The 20,066-nt window shown below is 33.1% G+C and overlaps 1 protein-coding gene across 1 annotated transcript in view; it reads left to right on the forward strand.

Annotated features, from left to right (window-relative positions):
• LOC124368764 (septin-1) overlaps window positions 1-16,196 on the forward strand; it is a 32,263-nt gene extending 16,067 nt beyond the window's left edge. Inside the window, exons 5-9 of the mRNA XM_046826116.1 lie at window positions 121-238; window positions 2,182-2,268; window positions 6,544-6,704; window positions 8,942-9,043; window positions 15,501-16,196. Coding sequence (XP_046682072.1) covers window positions 121-238; window positions 2,182-2,268; window positions 6,544-6,704; window positions 8,942-9,043; window positions 15,501-15,624 — 592 coding nt within the window. The 3' untranslated portion in view covers window positions 15,625-16,196. The remainder of the gene's footprint in view (window positions 1-120; window positions 239-2,181; window positions 2,269-6,543; window positions 6,705-8,941; window positions 9,044-15,500) is intronic.
• Window positions 16,197-20,066: the final 3,870 nt, after the last annotated feature.

Below are 20,066 nucleotides of genomic sequence, written 5' to 3' on the forward strand. Positions count from 1 at the left end.
TATATCTAACTTTTGTAGTAAGCTTTAACCTCCAGCGACTTGCCTAATAAGGTGTTTCCTTGTGTAGAGTTCTCAAATGGTTGTATCATTGTATCAAGTAATTTAAAGTGTATTTTGCAGGTTAAAGCCACTGGACATTGAGTTCATGAAACAGTTGCACAACAAGGTGAATATTGTTCCTGTCATTGCCAAAGCTGATGTTCTTGTTAAAAAAGAGGTTCTAAGACTCAAGAAAAAGGTGAGTGACCACTGCTTTATGCCGTCAAGTGTTTCATTCTGATTTAAGGATTTAATCACTAACAAAGTCAATGTAAGAAAAATAAAAACATATCTTTTTAATCTGAAATATTTTGTTACCTAAGACAATATTCTGTATTCAGGGGATAATTTTAAGTGGATAAATGAAATTGAAGTAGATATAACAGAGGCTTATAAATATGGTAATTAGTAAAATAATTATTTATTTACCATTAAGTACATTAAATAGTACTATTCCTAATACAGTAAGTATTCTTAACCGATTTCAAGCAGACTGGGGTTTATTCATGAAGGTTATGGATGAATTCTTACATCAGCCCAGTGTGTCATACTTACTGTACAACATAAGTCTGTTTACATTATTTATAAATATTATACCTTGACTTTGACACACTATAAGAACAGAGAGTGATTGTGGCGTAATTAATAAATGTAGTCAGATTAAGTATCTGGGTTTGACTCTAGATGAAAACTTATCGTGGAAACCTCATATAGGTTCTCTGAAAAAATCTCTACGGTCATCACTTAGGGCATTTTTTCATTTGAAATCAGTTTGTCCTCCCTCAGTTATGAGACTGGCTTATTTTTCTTTGATTAATTCTAGGCTGGAGTATGGATTGTCATTGTGGGGTAGTTCATATGTTTCAAATTTATCTAGTCTAATAGTCCTTCAGAAAAAATTTATAAGATTGATATGTAATGCTAATATTAGAGAACATTCGTTTCCGCTTTTTGTTAGAAATTTTATTTTACCATTAAGATATTTATATGTTTTTAAAGTTTTAGTAATTTTTTTCATACTAAGTGGTAACAGTGGACCTGTTATTGACAACTCTGGTTATTCTACTAGACTCAGTAATCAACAGTATTTGCGATTGCCTAAACCAAACTGTTCTTTGTTTCAAAAATGTTTTGTGTTTTTAAGTTATAAGTTTTTTAATTTAATTCCAAGTGAAATTAAAATTAATAGATCTATATTTATTTTTAAAAAGAGGCTGAAGGTTTGGTTATTGAGTAGAAGTGTTGAAGATATTGAAAATTTTTATTTAGTTGTTCAGTAAAAATATTTTGTTCTTATTTTATAAATTGTAAATGTATGTTTTTATATTGAAGGTGAGTTGGATTTCTCTAATTAATGTGTTAATTTGATGGTTAAGTAATTTTAGTTTCTTTATTATTATTTGTTGTATTTTCATATTGTTATTATAGAACTTAAATTAAATTAAGAAGCTGATGATGGCTCCCACCCAAGTGCAAGATTATTTTCTTTTTGGGTTGGTATATTTTTTTCTCTGTAATCTGTATATTGTTGTATACTGTATTTACATGTATTTAAAAAAGAGAAAAAAATAAACGCATTTATTATTATTATTATTATAGACATTGAAAATATTTTAGAATTTTTCTGCAAAATTCATTAAGTTTGTTTGTGACCAGATTTAATTAATGTGACCATTGATGATCTGCCATATACATAATAACCATTACAAATTCTGGAAACAGTATCAGCTATAATAAATGTGTCATAGAGAAAAAGTAGATATAAATATTTTAGAATCTTTTTAATGTAAACATATAGAAAATATGGGTTTTGAAAAATTGTTCAATTCCTCCTCAAACTTTCTGATGGCAGTAACTCTATATGTTAATAATTTGGGAAATTGGACTACACAATCTTGAGGCTGTGAGGTTTCTATAAAATGGTTTGATGGCCTATATATATATATATATATATATATATATGTATATTTTGTAAGGGATGGAATGAAAAAAAATTGAAAAAAACCTCTCCTACAATTTTTTGTTTTAACTTTGCTATATTTTATCTGAGAATGTTAAAAAATTACTATTACTTCTTACACTATTTTTTAATATTCCAACAATTTTAACATACTGTCATATCCATTACCTTTGTAATTTCAGGTGATGGAAGAAATAGAGAAACATGAAATCAAGATCTACCCCTTACCTGATTGTGATAGTGATGAAGATGAAGATTATAAGGATCAGGTCAGTTTAGCCACCTTACCAGAAATGTCATAACATTTTAAATTTACCAAAAAATCATAGAAAGTTATTTTTCTGTTTTTAAAATGGAAAAGACATATACAGGGTGACCACCGGGAACCGGACGTTTTTTAAATAAACATAAACCACTTATTTTTTAACATAAAACTTATTTTATTACATAGAAATGTTTGTACTTACATGCCATTTAAGAACAATGTTACTTATGGAATATAATGTCAAATAGATGGTGTCCATTTTCTTGAATGCAGGTTTCTAACCTTTTAAGAAAATCTGCATGTACACGTTCGAGAAGCTCTTGATCAATTGCTGCCACTTCGGTCTTGATTGCATCCTTTAGCTCTGCCAAGGTGCGAGGTTTGTTGTTGTAGACTCGTGATTTGAGGTACCCCCACAAAAAAAAGTCACAAGTCGTCAAGTCTGGTGACCTTGGGGGCCACTGGATGTCGCCGAAACGGGAAATGAGCCATCCTGGAAACATTCGGCGGACCACAGCCATTGACAAGCGAGCAGTATGCGGTGTGGCACCATCTTGTTGAAAATAAATGTGTTCATTTCTGTCTAGACCTTGTCTTCTCAGTTGTTGACGTAAGAAAGCGTTCAGCATGTGAGTGTAACGTTCGGAGTTGACTGTTACTGAGGCTCCATTTTCACCTTCAAAAAAATATGGACCAATAATTCCAAAAGTGGCAACCGCACACCACACAGTTACACGTTCTGAATGGAGAGGTTTTTGGTGAATTATGCGAGGATTCTTGGTTGCCCAGTAACGTAGATTTTGCTTGTTAACTTCTCCATTTAAATTAAAATGTGCCTCATCACTCATAATGATTATTGTGCTGTCATTATCTTCGAGCAACACTTGCATGTGAACGGCGAAGTCCTCTCGCTGAATGTAATCTCTTTCCTTTAGCTTCTGAACAACACACATTTTATAGGGATGAAATTTTAAATCACTTTGCAAAATTTTCCGCACTGATTCACGCTTTAACCTTAGTTCACTTGCATGTCTTCTTGCTGAACGACTTGGGCTCCGAATGAGGGCTAGTCTCACCCTCTCGACGTTTTCCGGCGTCCTTACGGTCTTCCTTGGGCCAGGAGATTTTTTCTTTAAAATAACTCCTGTCGTTCTCAGATTTTGAACCCACCTGAGAATAGTATTGCGGGTAGGAACCGTACCATGGCGTCCAAGGTTGAAATGAGTGCGAAAAAGCCATTGTACCGTTGTAACAGACTCGCCATTTTGCACATACGCGTTGTTTGCAAACATGCGATGCTCCACTGTCCACTGCTCCATGGCTACTGAAATGGCATTGTATAGCGAGGTCATTCACCACACTCTCTCCCCCCTCTCCCATCTTGGCTGAGCGTGTACTAGCAATTCCAAAAACGTCCGGTTCCCAGCGGTCACCCTGTATAAGAACTATGTTGTTCTTGAACAGAAGGGCTTTGTGTAAACACATTTTTAGAGACCTGAAAATTTTAACCATTCCATCATTGTATATTTATGATTATTTAATTTTTATTCCTGGTTATCTAAATTCAGAACTCATTATTCAACACGAACATCGGTATAACACTTGTTTCAAAGACAGACTGCAATTCCCTATTCACAAATTAACACTATTTGAAAGTTCACCAAATTATAAAGGAATGAAATTTTACTATAAGTTACCTGATCATTTAAAGAAGCTTAAAATGTCTGGTTTTAACCCTAGAGGTGGCATTGTAAATTCTCTGTAGTGGCACAGTGTTTTAGGCCAACTGTTCGTGTATTTTTCTAATATATATTACTACCTCAACTAATGCTCCAAACTTAACATATTATACATAATTTGTTTTATAAAGAACACAGAAAAACATGTTCTACAGAAAAACAAATTTTTTCTTGTTATAAATTTTTGATGTGGCGAAAAGATTTTAAAAAGTAAAAAAAATTTATCCTCGGATTAAGTTCTGTACTTGACTTCAAGCGTATAATAAAACAATTCTAATATGTACATTTTATCTAGAATTTATTGGTGATATCAGAAATATATAGTTTATATGACTTTTAAAATCCATATTTACACTCTTACTTCTTTTACGGAAATTTACCAACGCACTTATTTTTTATGCACAGGGGCAAGACATAAAGCCGATATATACATGTTGACATATAATGTATTCAATACCCTAAAACCATTTCTATGAATCATTTTGGTTATAAATCAACTAAAAAATAAATATAAAACACATTGATGTTACATACCTATATTTACAATATATACAAGTGTAGAATTCAGCTGCTCAAGCAGTTCAGAATAGCAGTTCTCTCAAGTCACTTGATCTATCTCTAAAGATTTCACTCATTTTATCACAAATTATTTACAAAAATATGTGTAATATACTATTATTTAGCTCATAAGTAATAACTAGCTGAAATAAACTCCAAACTATGGACTTGGAACAACACAAGAAAGTAAACAAATGTTGTGCAGGCGGGCCAGATGTCTGTTGCACAACTGTTTATATACTATATCCATAGAGGATATCTATAAATAGTATAAAACCTAATAAAATACGTTATTATTGTAAAGTATGATTCTTCATCTTTCCAAATATAATATGATTTTTATCACAATCAGATTATATTTACTCCTTCAAAAATAACGTAATGCGACGCAACGTAATCGGGCCAGAATTCCGGCGCTGCCACTTAGACAACGCCCAACCGCGCCGTATATCCGGCACCTGCCACTTCTAGAGTTAAAAATGCAGTAAAATGTTTACTGATAAGTAAAACTTACTACAGCAAGCCTGAACTTTGGCAGGACATCTGCAGTATATGTGTTATTTTTTAATGCAGTTTTGACTAAATTAATTTGGTTTTTTTGTAGAAGATATTTTAGTAACCTGTTATTGTTGTTTATTAACTAATGTATTTTATCTTGTGTTTTTAATGTTGTTAAAAATTCAGGTTGTCATTATAGTATTTTATTTTTTTATGTTATTTAATTTATAAATATTTTGTAATTGTTGAATTGTAATTTTGTTATTTTTGTGAATTATGATTTATTTTAATAAGTCATGCAATTTTAATAACTTATTTTAACTAACTGGGCATGTTTTTTTAAACACGTAAATGAATCTTGATATAATTATTGTTTTTAAAATTTGTAGTAGTTAGACAGATATTTGGCATTGTGCTAGTACACTGACTTTCGCAATACATAGGAGTCATTGACATTGTATATATTGTGAATTTTATGTTGTAATAAACATCTTGATTTTTTGTAATTGTTCAGAAATTATCAAGCCTGTGTGGGACTTTATTAACACCCTGTATATTGAGGCTAGTGCTAAAACTCTTAATCTAAAAAGAGGTTTGCAATGATCACAACTAAAACATTACAGATCAGGCCAACTGCTCTTTTTTGTAAAATAAAGAGAATATCTGCTGCCTGGAAATATCCCAATAAAGTAATTCCGTATTTTGAAAAAACAATGAATATACTCATAGTACATACCCTATAAGTGGTCAGTGAAAATTACACCATTAGGCCTAAGGGATCTAATTTAAAAAAATGCTCCTAGCAATTCGAGAAGGTTTTATACCTCTGCAGTATGCATTTGTTATAAATAATCTCTCTGAATTGCTCGAGGTGAAAACGTCTGTTTCATATCTTGCAAGAATTCACACTTTTGTCAAACAAAATACACACAAACACACACATGCATACAAATGCACATTATGTTTGTTTGTCTTTACATAATGTGCTAGACAAAGTAAAGAATTACAACACATCTGTAAACAAGCAGATGAGCTTCTTGATATATATATATATATATAGACAGTGATGCAACAAAAACAGGTAGAAAAATAGCTGTTCTGCTGTAGAGACATAATTATTTATGATGAAAAATTAACTATTCAAGAAATTCCACTTGGGATGCAGGCTAATATTTGTCTATCATAAGTCACGTTAGACTGAAGAAACCTGAACCTGAAATTGTGTGTATCTTCATGGAAATTTTAAAATTATTTATGTATTATAAAAGTACATTAAGAAAGTTTTCTCAAACAGAAGTCTCAAAGAAAAGTATTATACATACATTCATTAGAAATGCTTCCAGAATGCTGCAATTTATATTTAACGACGTGTGTTCAGTGTGAAATATATTATTTGATTTTAGTAAAAAGGTGTTTGGGAATATTTTTAAACGCCTTGTAAAGTAACAGTTTATAACTGAACAGTATGTTTGTGTTTCCTGCAGCTACGCCAGTTGAAAGAATCAGTACCTTTTGCTGTTTGTGGCTCTAACACCACACTGGAGGTGCGGGGACGGAAGGTGCGAGGTCGCCTGTACCCATGGGGTGTTGTGGAGGTCGAGAACCCAGAGCATTGTGACTTCATCAAGCTCAGAACAATGCTTATGTAAGTCATTTCTTACATCTGATGTCATAAAACGTGTTTGAACTGATGCTAAAACTATTCAATGAAATAAAAATAATTATCTATCGTCTTTTAACCCTCCGAGCGTCCATCATATTTCCCTAAACGTCCACCTGTTTTTATAGGTTTTGCAGTCTTTTTTTTGTATAATTTCATAAAAAATCTTAAGAATGGTTTAAATATAGAGTATTATACATCATTTTTCTTGTAAAGAATCACAGAATATGATTATATAAAAATAAATATTAAAAAATAAATTTTCTTTTTGCAACAGCCTGTGAAAGGGAAAAAAATATTTTAGAAAATATTTTTAAATATAAAAGTATCCACATGTTATTATTATATTACTTCTAGAACAATTTCATAATAGGCAAATTATAGCAAATTTAGTCATGAACACATAAATATACAGGGTTATAGGGTTCTGTGAATATATTCATAATGTTATACAAACTTACATGGATATGCACAAATTTGAATTTTTGCCTATTTGGTATTGCTAAGTAACACAACAATAAAATGTTCTACCTGTTGGAGCAGGCTGAGGGGCTACTTCTTCTGGTGCTGTTCTTGTGAGTTCATCAATTAGAACCATCACAAATTTTCTTCTGGGCATAGGCTTGTCTGTGTTTTTTGAATATAAGATGAAGGAGTCAAAAATTGCCATGTCAAGGAGATTATAAAAGATTTTTTTCCAATAGCAAGTGGTGGTCCGCGAGCATGATCTGTGATAGATGGATTTATCTTTCATGTCCACTTCACCCATGTAAAAATTATACTGCTGTATCATGTATGGCTTTACAGCCTAATGGTGACTTTTAAACCCATAAGTCTTGGGCATGACAAGCTGTTGACAAAAGGTATACTGGTTTTCAGGTTTTTTGTTTGTTTGTACCCTACTGCTAACACAGGCCCTCTTCTAAAATAAACACTCTGTTGTTATATTATTATAATATTATAATACAGGGTGTGGCAAAATGATCTGACGGTTTTCGCCACCGTGCTGTAGAGCGAGTAAGTGGTGGGGGGTGGTGGGGATAAGCGCGTTCTGGAGCCCACATGTGGACATTTTCAGTAGCCATGAAGCAGTGGTCGGCTGAGCATCGTGCGTTCGTTGTCGAGGCGTTTTTTTAAAGTGGCGATTCCTGCGTTGCTGTTCAGCAGCAGTTCCGTAGATGTTTTAATGTTGGACCCAGAGGAAGAGTCCCAACTCGTAACACGATTATGTTATGGGTGAGTAACTTCAGAGATACCGGTTCAGCCTTAAAATGTAAGTCGACTGGACGTCCAAAGTCAGCCCAGACACCAGAGAATATCGATCGAGTGAGAGAAGCGGTGGAAGCCAGTCCTCGGCGGCCGGCCCGTAAACAAGCTGCTGCTTTACGCATGTCTGACCCCGCGGTACGACGAATATTGCGTTTTGATCTGCATTTCCACTCATACAAGATGACTATCGTCCAGCAGTTGAAGCCTACTGACTATGCACATCGGCAAGCTTTTGCAGAGACAATGATTGATTTGGCGACTGATGACAAAATTGTCATGATGAGCGACGAGGTACATTTTCATCTGGATGGTTATGTCAATAAACAGAACTTTCACAAGAGTATACAAAAACAAACCCCGCACACTGGTCGAACTAAAAGAAGCCATAAGCCAAGAAATTGCAAACCTGCCTCCTGCAATGTTAGAGAAGGTATTCGACAGCTTCAGTGCAAGACTTGAAGAATGCTTGGCCAAAGAAGGACATAATTTGAAGGTCGTTATCTTCAGGTCTTAAATGTGTGAAATAAGTTGTACTGATGTTATTTCCATTAATTTACATCAAAACCCTTATGTAATACCCAATAAAATACTTTTTATCACTTTTAATTTTTGTGTTTTTTTAATTTTAAATACATCAGATCTTTTTGCCGCACCCTGTATTACACCAATAATTGTGCAGGTTGAATTAATTTGATCGGCAAGTGCCCGCCGTCTTAGAATAAGACAGCGACGTTTAGAGAAAGGTGTCGTCGACTTAAAACAAGTCGGCCGACGCTTGGAGGGTTAAGTTTTCTTATTCAGAACCAAACATAATATAAGAAGATAATTAATTTACTATCATGACAAAACAGTTCAAGGAGATAAATGATTCAATGTTTTTCTCTTATTTTGATCCCCCTGTGAATAAATAGGTAATTTTTGTGTAACTTAAAGTAAGTATAATATTTTTTCAGAACCCACATGCAAGATTTACAAGAGGTCACTCATGAAGTTCATTATGAAAACTACAGATCTGAAAGATTAGCAAAAGGAGCTCCCGTACCCAAAAGAACAACGTAAGTAATGAATCAGTGTAAAAATTTATTTTTGGGGGAGGGATGGTGATTGGGGGGAGGGGGAATTTTTTATCTTCGAAGGCCTCAGATAAGCGGAAGTCTAGTGTAGATTAAAAACATAATTTTACCATAGGGAATTTTTTTAACTCAATTTATTTCGTCCTCATTTTCTACTGCTGGGTTTGGTTGAGCTTACAGAAGCATGTCTATTGTTTCAGGTAGAACATAAGACATTTTTCTTTTATTTATAGTCCTTGAAGCACTAAGTAAGGGATCTGGGCTCAAGAGAAGTCTGTTCCAAATATTCATACTACAGGATTCTCTAGAGAATTTTCTTGTGTAATCCTCTCTGTAATGTATGTTGCGTGCCTCTTCAGACAATTGTCCAATCGGTAATGATGCATTTTTTATTATATCCGACCCGTGGATGAGTACCTTGTGCAGTTTTTTTTTCTTTTCTTTCTTTCGAGATGGGGAAAAACCTTACATAGGCACTACCTAGCCCGTAGTAGGTGGTAGTGTGAGATTCTTACTCACTAAAAAACCCCCTTTCTCCGCTTCACTCTGGGATCACCTTGTTGGTATTGCTTCAAAATGAAGGGACTGTTTCTTCTACTCCTCTGTATCAATCGGGCATCTCATCATACTATATTTCTCTTTTTCCTTGCATTATTTTTCTTATGTAGTTGTTAGCCTCCTCCCATTTTTCTTTAGAGGAGTGTAGGAGTCATTGGGTGCCAAGGGTACAGACAGATTTATGAATAAACAGGCAGTTTCTTCAGCATATTTTTTTCATCTATCATGTATCCGCTTGATATTGTTTTAAAAATTACTTTGAGCCTGTATATTAACTGGTAATCTACACCTGTAATGTGTGATTCTTATTTCAGATCTTCAAAGAATCCCCTGCTTGTATTTCCGTCATTTATGTTTCCGAAGTTTATTTAGGCATATTAACTAATAAGCCAGTTTCATTGCGAAACCTTGTCTGTATTTCTATTTTTTTCTGCTTCTCCTTTCTTTTTCCTCTTCTGTTTTTCTTTCCCGATAATTTTTTTATGGTCAATTTATACACTAAATGCAGAATACATTCAAAAAATCTTATTCTGGCATGTAAAATAGACACGCCGAACTCAGTAGCTTTTATTAAAATTTGTTTTTTGTTGTCTAATTGGTTGAATTCTTTGGAAGTTTTCCCACAAATGTAACAACTACTTGTAAATATTGTTCCAGTTGCTGCGTTGCAGACTTTTTCGTCTACCATTATCATAATGAACTGATAGTTGACAAAAACTTTTTTCCATCAATGCCAACCTCAGTCGCGATGAGAGAATCAATGGAATTTTTTACGTGATTGATCTCTTTGTTAATATCGTTTGTCTCTTTAACGAACCAAAATCAGATTGGACAACAAAATCGGTGAGACGAAGGTGTTGGATTTTCCCATAGCACCTTTTCATTGTCCTTGCCACAAACTGTGTTAAGTCAGCATCTATAAACATTTGCAATGCTTCCATGGGAGTTAAACGCAAGAGATTTGCACATTTAGAAGTACCATAAGTTTTTGTGTATTTCATTACATGGGTCGGGGAGCTTGTTATATTCTTTGAGTATATTTGAAGCATCTCGTTTGCCCATTTTACTTAACTCAACTTGTGCTGCGTGTAGTATGACACTCTCTTCTACATTAGAGCGGAGCTCTTCTGTTTTTCTTCTTTTGCTGGATTCACCAAATGATTTATGAGGGCGACCTGGACGATTTGGTGTTGTAATAGGAATTTAAAATGTACCATCTAGCCAAAAAATATTGTAAAAAAAAATATCTCATCTTTTTTGTGTGCTTTTAATCCATCTTTGTTTCATTTCAGATTTGAAATGTGCAAAATTGGTTTTATACTTATTAAAAAGATTATCTTTTATAAAATATAGTTTTTCTTCCAAGTTACCTTTTTTTCAAAATGTCAAACAGGTATTTACGAGTAACTATCCTTACTCCTGAGGTACCCATCGTACCTGGAACAAGTAAATACTGATACACAAAAGACCACTATTTATTGATGTTGGTTCATAAATAGTTTTTTCTTCGAATTTGCATTTTTTGTGTATAAAGTTGTTTTTTGTACTGTGAGTTTGCGCATCCACGGTATTCCGCGGCTGATTTATTTTAGAACTTGTTAAGTAAGGTTTTAGAGTTTTCATATAAATTGCAAAAGTGGCCGGATGTACTACAAAACAAATATGTTTCCAAACATAAATTTCAATGAAATGTTTTTCTTATTTTGGACTTAATGTACCGATCATAAAAAGTATATTAAAAGTTAACATATTCAACGAAATATATTGTGTTTGAAATGTCGCTTACCTGTAGTTGCTGAATCCATCACTACTTCGCACCAGGTTAACAATGAACGCTTCAGTTTTAATCACAAATTGAATGCTTCTATAAAATCTCCGAGAACAGACACGTACACAAGGTTCAATGATCAAGTTCTGAATAGTTTTTTTTGGGTAACGCGCAACGGTATAAGGGTGAGGGCAGCGGCCTATTGTTCGTTGGAATGTACCCTGCCTCAGGTAGTAGTGTAATGGATTTTATTTTAACTGTGTTATTATGACTTATGGCCATGTAGATCATTCAAATACTACAGTGTGCATTGGTGAAGTTTTTTCTTTGTCCCTTTTAATTCTTCTCTTTTGATTTCATCTGGAAGACTGTTGTAAAATTTTGCTCACACATAAGATTTCTTCTCAAAGAATGTTTAATTGTGGTTAGGTAGGGTGAAGTTTCCTCCATGTCTTGCTTTATACTGATGTAGATCTTTGTTTCATTGAAGCTGTCTTTCAGTGACATTAATAACTGTTTCTTGTATGTACCACCTTACAACAGTCAAAATTTTCCAATCCTTGAATATTTGTCTACAACTGTCAAGAGGTTGTTATAAGCCAGTCATCATTTTTAACATTCTTTTTTGCAACAATAAAACCTGTTCAAGATTCTTGGTTGAAGTGGCACCCCACACAAGATGGAACTGAAATAGTGCCTGGTATTCAATATTAATGTTTCTGTAGTGCTGACTGCTTTTGTTCTTTTTATTGCATAAAGTGCCCTACTTAACTTATTACATAGTTAGCCAAAAGTCAGCTGCTTAGTTTTGTCTTCATTAAAAACCAAATCGTGATTCTTAAAGTATTGTAGTGCTAGGTTGACACATATATGTGTCTATCTCCAAAATTCAGCAGATTTATTTGCATTGCGTAATCAAGTGTCACTGTGTACATTATAGTATGGCAGTACGGATCAATGAGCATTGTAAGATCGTTTGTGAATAGTATATAAACAAGAGGGGACCAAGAACTGACCCTTGGGGCTAGTCACTCATAAAATTTGAGATCTTGAAGAAACTGACCTTCCATGAACAATGTGTTTAAGTTTGACTGACTGCATCCTTTTATGTAGGATGTAAACCAGTTTTTTAACTGTATGTTGAATACCCATAGCTGTTAGTTTTTTAATAATGGAGTCGTGACTAAGGCGTTAGCCTGACTTAAATCTATGAAAATACCAGATATGGTTTTCCCTTCTAGAGAATCCGAAATAATCTCAGCTGTTTCAACTGTGGTTGTAATGTTGACTTTTGCTAAAATCGTGTTGGTAGCTTGTTAAATATTTTTTAAATGATTTTGGATGTTGAAGGGATGAGAGAAATAGGCCTGTGGTTTGAAACATCATCTTCCTTTCCCTTTTTATGCAAAGGTATCACTTAAGCAGTTTTAACTTTGTTGGAAAGTGAGGCATTAGTAATATGTAAAAGAGGAACAACAAGTTCATCTTTGCAGAATTTTAAAATCTCTGACAACAGTTCATCTATTCCTGTAGAATTTTTTGAATTTAAGTCATCAATTACCTTGCCTATTTCTTCAGGTGCCGTTGAAGGAAAAAACTGACATTACGGTACAAAAATTATTAGTACATTGTATATTTACTGTTTTAGTGTGGGGTGTTTGATTGTTTTTAGTGTTTGTTTAGCCACGTTAGTGAAGTATTTATTGAAGTGACTGGCAATTTCAGTGGGATCTCCAATTTTTTCATCTCCTACTTTTGGTGATGTTATATTTGCATGAGCAATATCTTTTAGGTTCCCTCTAGCTATTAATTACTTCCCAAACCGCCTTACTTTTATTATCTGAGTTATTTATGTGATCAGTGCTTGCCTGGTGCTGTAGAGTCTTTGATCTTAAATCGTATTCCTTTTTTAAGGAAAAGCTTGCTTTTTATCATTGTCCATTCCATTTAAAAGATACTTTTGTTCTAAAACCATATTCCTTCTTTAACCCTTTGAATGCCACAAGGCAAAAAATTTAGTACAAAAGAAATGCACTAGCAACTATATTGCAAGTCATATGCGAAAAATGCCAGGGAATAATAAGAAGTATTACCGGGCTTCCGGAAAAACAATATATTTTTTTTATTTTTCATACTATTTTTTATGAAACAGGTATCAAAATGTTTGTAAAAAATTGTATTACAATAAAATGTTACAAAACAAATGAAACAACATAAAATAATATTAGTTTTGGCATGTCAAAACCAAAAAATGTATAAAGCAATTTTTATTTTTTTAGTTTTTATTTTTTTTGACAAATTAATAAGAAACAATTTTACTATGGGAAGAATTTTTTTAATATTCTTTATAACATTGTTAATGTGAAAAAAAATAATGGTTAACTTTTTTATATAATTACTATAGTTACATAACAATGCTTGAAATTATGTACATAATGAAAAAATCATTTTTCAGTACCGGTAACACAACACTAAAACAAAAATAATTAATGCATTACTTACATTTATCCTTTGGTTCTAAAGTATATCTAAAATATGGTCTTCATATTTTCCCAAAACATATGTACACACACACACACACACACACACACACACACACACACACACACAAGCGCGCGCACGCAAGCACGCACGCGCACGCACGCACGGGAGATATCAATTTAACAAAATCATTTTAAAGATCCTAACCTCAAAACGATGTAAACACAACCATTTGACCGAACGTATTATTTTAGATATTACGCATACTATACGTAGCGAGTTGTTTACGCGTCAACGATGTTACGCGCCCGGTTGATCACCGCCAGCTGTTGTTGCTTCTATTATTCTGTGTTTTTTTTATCTTCACTAATATAAAGTACTATGTGAACTATTATTTATCTATTGCAGGATAGTTAACAAATAAAACAATATTGGTTGTGAAAAGAATTCATGAAAAATAAAGCGTTAAAAATTACGATAACAGACGGCGACGACGGATCGTCGCCTGGCACTTTTCGCAAAGTAAGTCGGCGACGATCCATCGTCGCCGTGGCACTTTTCGCAAGGGTTTTTGGCGACGATGTATCGTCGCCGTGGCACGCAAAGGGTTAAGGAAAAAGCTTGCTTTTTATCAATGTCCATTCCACTAAAACAATACTTTTGTTCTGCTTCTAAAAATCTGCACTTAAGTTGTTACACACCAGTATTGACTTGTTGTTCAGAGGCAAGATTGAGTCGAAATGAAGACAAATTCCCGCAGGTTTCTGGTATAACTCCAATGTCTTCCCTCATCACAAGGCAACCCACTATCACTAACAAATGCTGCTACATAATCACATTCAACTACCCTCAACTCTACTGCCATTGCCACAGTGTCTTCATCGATTTTGAAAAATTGTGACATCGCTCCATTCAGAATTAGAGTATTTAATGGGGTTTAATAAAGTTTTCTATGTATAGGTTGATGTCTTCGTCTGTCAGACAATGTTCACTAATATTATCAATTGTATGAGGAACAATTATGTCTGAAGCACGGTCTGTTGAAGTACGCTCAAACAGACATTACAGCTGTCTATTTCTGTTTCAATTCCAGAGTCTTTATGTTGAGGGAGATTCCCATTACTGGCTTCTATTGCAAGTTCAAACTGCTGTAATCTGTACAAAATTTTACAAACTGCTGTAATGTTTGTAAAAGTCTAGGGTATTTTGATAATTAGTTTTAAGTAGATTAAAAGGTTTACGTATTAAGATTATTATTAATAAGTATACCAGTATTTAGATAAGTGTATTTAAATAGAGAAATTAGTTAATTACAGGTTGTTTAGACATTTATTAAGAAATTTACTCACTGTGAAACTAATTTTGCCATAAAACTTTGTTAGCATGTCTCAAATGTCAGGACGTGACCATGACCATCATCATAATAAATATCTGATTATATTTTCTAAAACAAGGACTTTCAAATAGCTTTATTATATTTAATTTAAATTATAACATTCATCCTGTATAAACACTAAAAAAACTGTTGTTTAGTGGTTTACTATGTTATATTGAAATTTGGCAATTTGTTTATGTTAAGGTACATTTTGAAAAGAGTAGTTGTTTTATCATGAACTTCTCGTTTTGTTACAGTTCATTACCAGATCATGAGAAAGGAGATGATAAAGATAGAATTTTACAAGAAAAGGAAGCTGAGCTGAGAAAAATGAAAGAGGCCTTAGCAAAAATGCAAGCTCAAATGCAGCACAAGAACTGATATGTGGTCGTACTAACGCGCTATTCTTGGATAAGACTATAACTTTTGTATTAAAATGACATGCAATTTTTAAAACTTATTTAAATTTTTATATATTCCCTATATTAAGTTATCTGTATTAAGATTACAATATTTATATATTATATTTGTATATTATTTTTAAGCATATAGTTTTATACATTATGAAAAGTGCTTATGGGTCATTATGTTGATCAGTTAGTTTTAAAGCATTGGCTAAATTATTAAATAAATATTTGTTTAATTATATATATATATATATATATATATATATATATATATATATATTTATTGTAACAAGTATGGATATAATCACACTGCACTTTAAATTTTACCATTATGTACTATTTTAGTTTTACAATTGTGTATGATTTTTAAACATTGTATGGAAGTTATTTACATTACTTAAATTTCAATAGCCAAAAGTATATATCAGCATAACAGCATAACAGTTGATATTTTTAGAGTTTATAGGAGTTCATGCAAATTATAATATACACAGTATTCTTCAGAATTATATTTTAATACAGTCAAATAAATACATTTATAGAAAACTAAAGGTTTAATCATTTTTCCATCTTAGTTTGTAATTATTAATTCATAAATCACATAATATTCTTGGTATTTTTAACCTTATAGTTGTTTATTTGATTACTTTTTTATGTTTTACCTTCATTTTTATTATGAGGAAACCTCTCATTGCCCTTAGTCCTAAAATGACTGTTGCACTGCTTCCATGATATTCAGGCTTGGTAAGAATGGGGATAGGGGCCGTCCTCTGTTTAGATCCCATGTTATATCCACCATGAGGAGAGATAGCGGGACTATAATTATTATCTTGGAAAAAAGAGAGACTAGCTCTGTCAGTCAAAATGGACAGGGAGCAGTACGCCCTTATGTTAGTCTTACAAAACCCTTTAAACTAATGGAGCTCATCCCACTTTAACCGTCATCCTCTACAGCAGAGTAGACCAATTAATTACCCTTTTACCCCAGTATCTTGATATTTGCTATTAGAGATGTTACACTCTTAGAGATATTCATGGGGTTTCCAATGTAAGTTACACATCAGTTTTTGCTATACTCAGCATAGGTTCAATTGGCAGTTTTAAACCAACCAGAAGAGAACCCTCCTTGGTAAATGTATGTAATCATCTGCGATACTATAAATTACTGTTATCTGTTTGGAAAGACCTTAGCACAAAATTGGCCTCTTATGACTGGGACAATATAATCTACCAAAACAACCTTAATTCACACCTACTTTTCAACAAAATTTGGACTGTGCTTAACAACGCTATATTATATTTTAAAAGACTGACAAAATCTGACTCAAACAAGCCAAAGAATATTAAAAATGAATTGTATAAACACAATTTGGCTAAAATGAAGGCAATCTGTTCTATTATCCCAGTATATAAAAATTATGTTAAGACCGCGCTTTTCAGCCCTGAAAAACAAGTACAGAGAAGCTATTGCTTCAACTAAGTGCCAACATAATGAAAATTAGATAAATCAAAGCAATAATAAATGTAAAACTGTGTGGAAAATTATCAACAACACGTGTCTTTCAGATACCAATTGCAATAATATCATCATTACCTCTGATATTTTTAATATTTTTTTCATTAATTCTGTCTCAGAAATTAAAGACAGTTTGGGAAATTCTTCTTGTGCTGCAAAAAAATGTTTACAAAAAACTAACATTGAACTACCACCTTTAAATGGACAGACATCAGATCCGGGGATATAATCGAAACTGTTAAAAACCTAAGCAACTCTGACAGTAGTAACATATAGAACATGTCCAATAATGTCTTAAACAAAATTATTCCAGATATTGTTGTCCCCCTTACAATATGTTTTAATCTCTGTTTAAATGAAAGCTATTTTCCTGAAGAACTTAAAATCTCAAGAGTTTGTCCAGTGTTTAAGATGAGTTCAAAAAATAAACCTGAAAGTGAACTCATCGCTATAGTTCCGGTTGTTGGTAAACTACTTGAAATCCTGGTTTATAAGCAAATTTCTTATTATTTTGAAACAAACAAACTTATAAATTCTATGCAATTCGGTTTTAGTAAATATAAATCTACCTTTCAAGCCCTAGGCAAATTAGTTAGAGATGTCTTACAAGCCTTTGAAGAAAAAGCAATCGCTCAGGTCACTTTATGTGATAAAAGATCTTGCCATGAAATTATCATACTATGGTTTGGGCAGTGTACCTCTCTAATTTCTAAAATTGTATCTAAGCAATAGAAAGCAAAAGGTTTAAACAATGGTAACTGGTCTCAGGAAGTAAATATGACGTATGGCGTCCCCTAGGGATCCATATTAGGTCCTTTGTTATTCTTGGTCTGTATTAATGACTTGCCATCGTCAGTCTCTGCCACAACAGTCTTATGTGCAGATGAATCAACATTTTTAAATACATGTAATAGCATTGAGAAACTGAACATTCTAACACAAAATACTTTATTAGAAGCTTGAAGCTGATTTAAAAACAACTGTTTCCATCTAAATGTATCTAAAACTAAAAATGTCTCGTTCGGTTTACGAAAAAATTACAAGTAATACAGTAATATATTAAATTACAGTATTATGTAATATGCAAAGTCAAGTCCCTATAATCTTTATCTACATTAAAGAAGGGGTTCACTGCAGGTGAAATTCCTAATCCTGCAGTTGGCAGCACTGCTAGAAGAGCCAAGCTGTCTCATCTGTTAGTTCACATTTTCTGCCAGCATTACCGCTGTCAAAAAGTTAGAGGCCTGTCAAAGGGCTGTTTGTTTACAACATTTTGTAAATAACAGTATTTCGATTTGTGTGTTAATTACATTATTTAGAGAAATAATTTTCTTGAGATTTATTCTTGACTTCATCATCATCATCAGACGTTTTCGTTATCCATTATTCTTGACTTAAAAACAAATTATGAAAATAAACAAAAATCATTGTCAGCCACAACAAAATTGTTTCTCATCAGTTTAGAAAAATATACCAGGGACTATATTTTTGAATGTCCACTCTTTTTTGGGTTTTGCCTTGGTGAATTCATTTATTAATGCATTGTGAACTTAAACATGTATGTTGTAGCATTGGTTTAAAATTCAGTTGTTAGTGAAAGTACTTTATGATAGTGGTTTCAGAGATAAGATCATCAGATATGTTAACATGCGGACTTCAACATGTAGTGTATTTTACAGCAGTATGTATCACCCAGTTCAATTCAGTGTTAACAGTTTATAAAGGGGTAAGTCTAGGCAGAAATGTGTTAACGACAGACGAGTACTTTTATAAACCTAGATTGAAAAAATGGAATGAATTGCTAGCAGTAGGACTGTCTAGAGCATGATATTTTCCATCATATAATCCTATTTTCATCCTTTACATCTATCAAATAATGATAAAACATCTCCAAAAGACCTTTTTTCAGTATTATCTTTCACAATATAATACGTATTTTGGAAAAACCTATGTATACAGAGTGTTCACAAAATGGTGTCACAAACTTCTGTGGCTGATAGTACTCATCGTTTCAAACAAAAAATGTCATATAAACATAGGTTGAGAAATGTTTCTTTTAGCCGCTAGTTGCCATTTTGTATTTTTTACAAACAATTATTATCTTTAAAAATAGTTAAGCTAAGAAACCAAATTTACCACATAAGTTTGAATAGATAAAAGATTTATTTTTTAATAATTGTGTTATTTTTAGAACGGTGTTGATATTTATTGAGGAGAGAATGTTTACTAAACAAGGATATTGTGCCTTGCTCTCCACCTCCCTAGGTAACTGTAATCTGTTACCTTGTGTAGCAGAGTTGCTGGAATCTGCAACTCCTCAGCTACTTATCAGAAAATCAAGTTTAAATTTATATACATTTGAGGTATTAAGTTCAGTCTCATTAAATTTTGAAAAAGGGCACTCCAGAAAGAAGGAGTATGTAAAAGCGAGTCGAACGCTCGTACCGCCCAGTGAATTGTGATTATCATCAATGACATGACATCACTTTCTTTTCACTATAATGTTGTCTTGTAGTGGTCTTCGGACCTATCTACGACTGAAGAGACTAAACAAAGTCGAAAACAACAGAAGCACACCTCCATCCTGAAAGACGGAATGGTTGTAATTTATTGACGCAGGCTCAATCAATTTAGAACATGCAAGCCACGCCGTAACGTAGATTCGGACACACACGAAACGTAACGTGCGCCGACATCAATGCTCGGAGAGGTTGATGTTTTGGTTTTGAATTCTAAATGTAATTAAAACAATTGGCAAAGGGTTTATCCCTTTCAACCTTATAAAATGATAACCTGTAATGGCGTCAATAATTCCCCCATCACTATTACGCGCAACCGGGTTAAAGACGTGGGGCACGCTGAATTTAATCGCAGCTATCAACCAGTAAAAGCCATCTTGG

The sequence above is a fragment of the Homalodisca vitripennis genome, chromosome X (assembly GCF_021130785.1).
Source record: "Homalodisca vitripennis isolate AUS2020 chromosome X, UT_GWSS_2.1, whole genome shotgun sequence".
In the NCBI taxonomy this organism is placed as follows: domain Eukaryota; kingdom Metazoa; phylum Arthropoda; class Insecta; order Hemiptera; family Cicadellidae; genus Homalodisca; species Homalodisca vitripennis.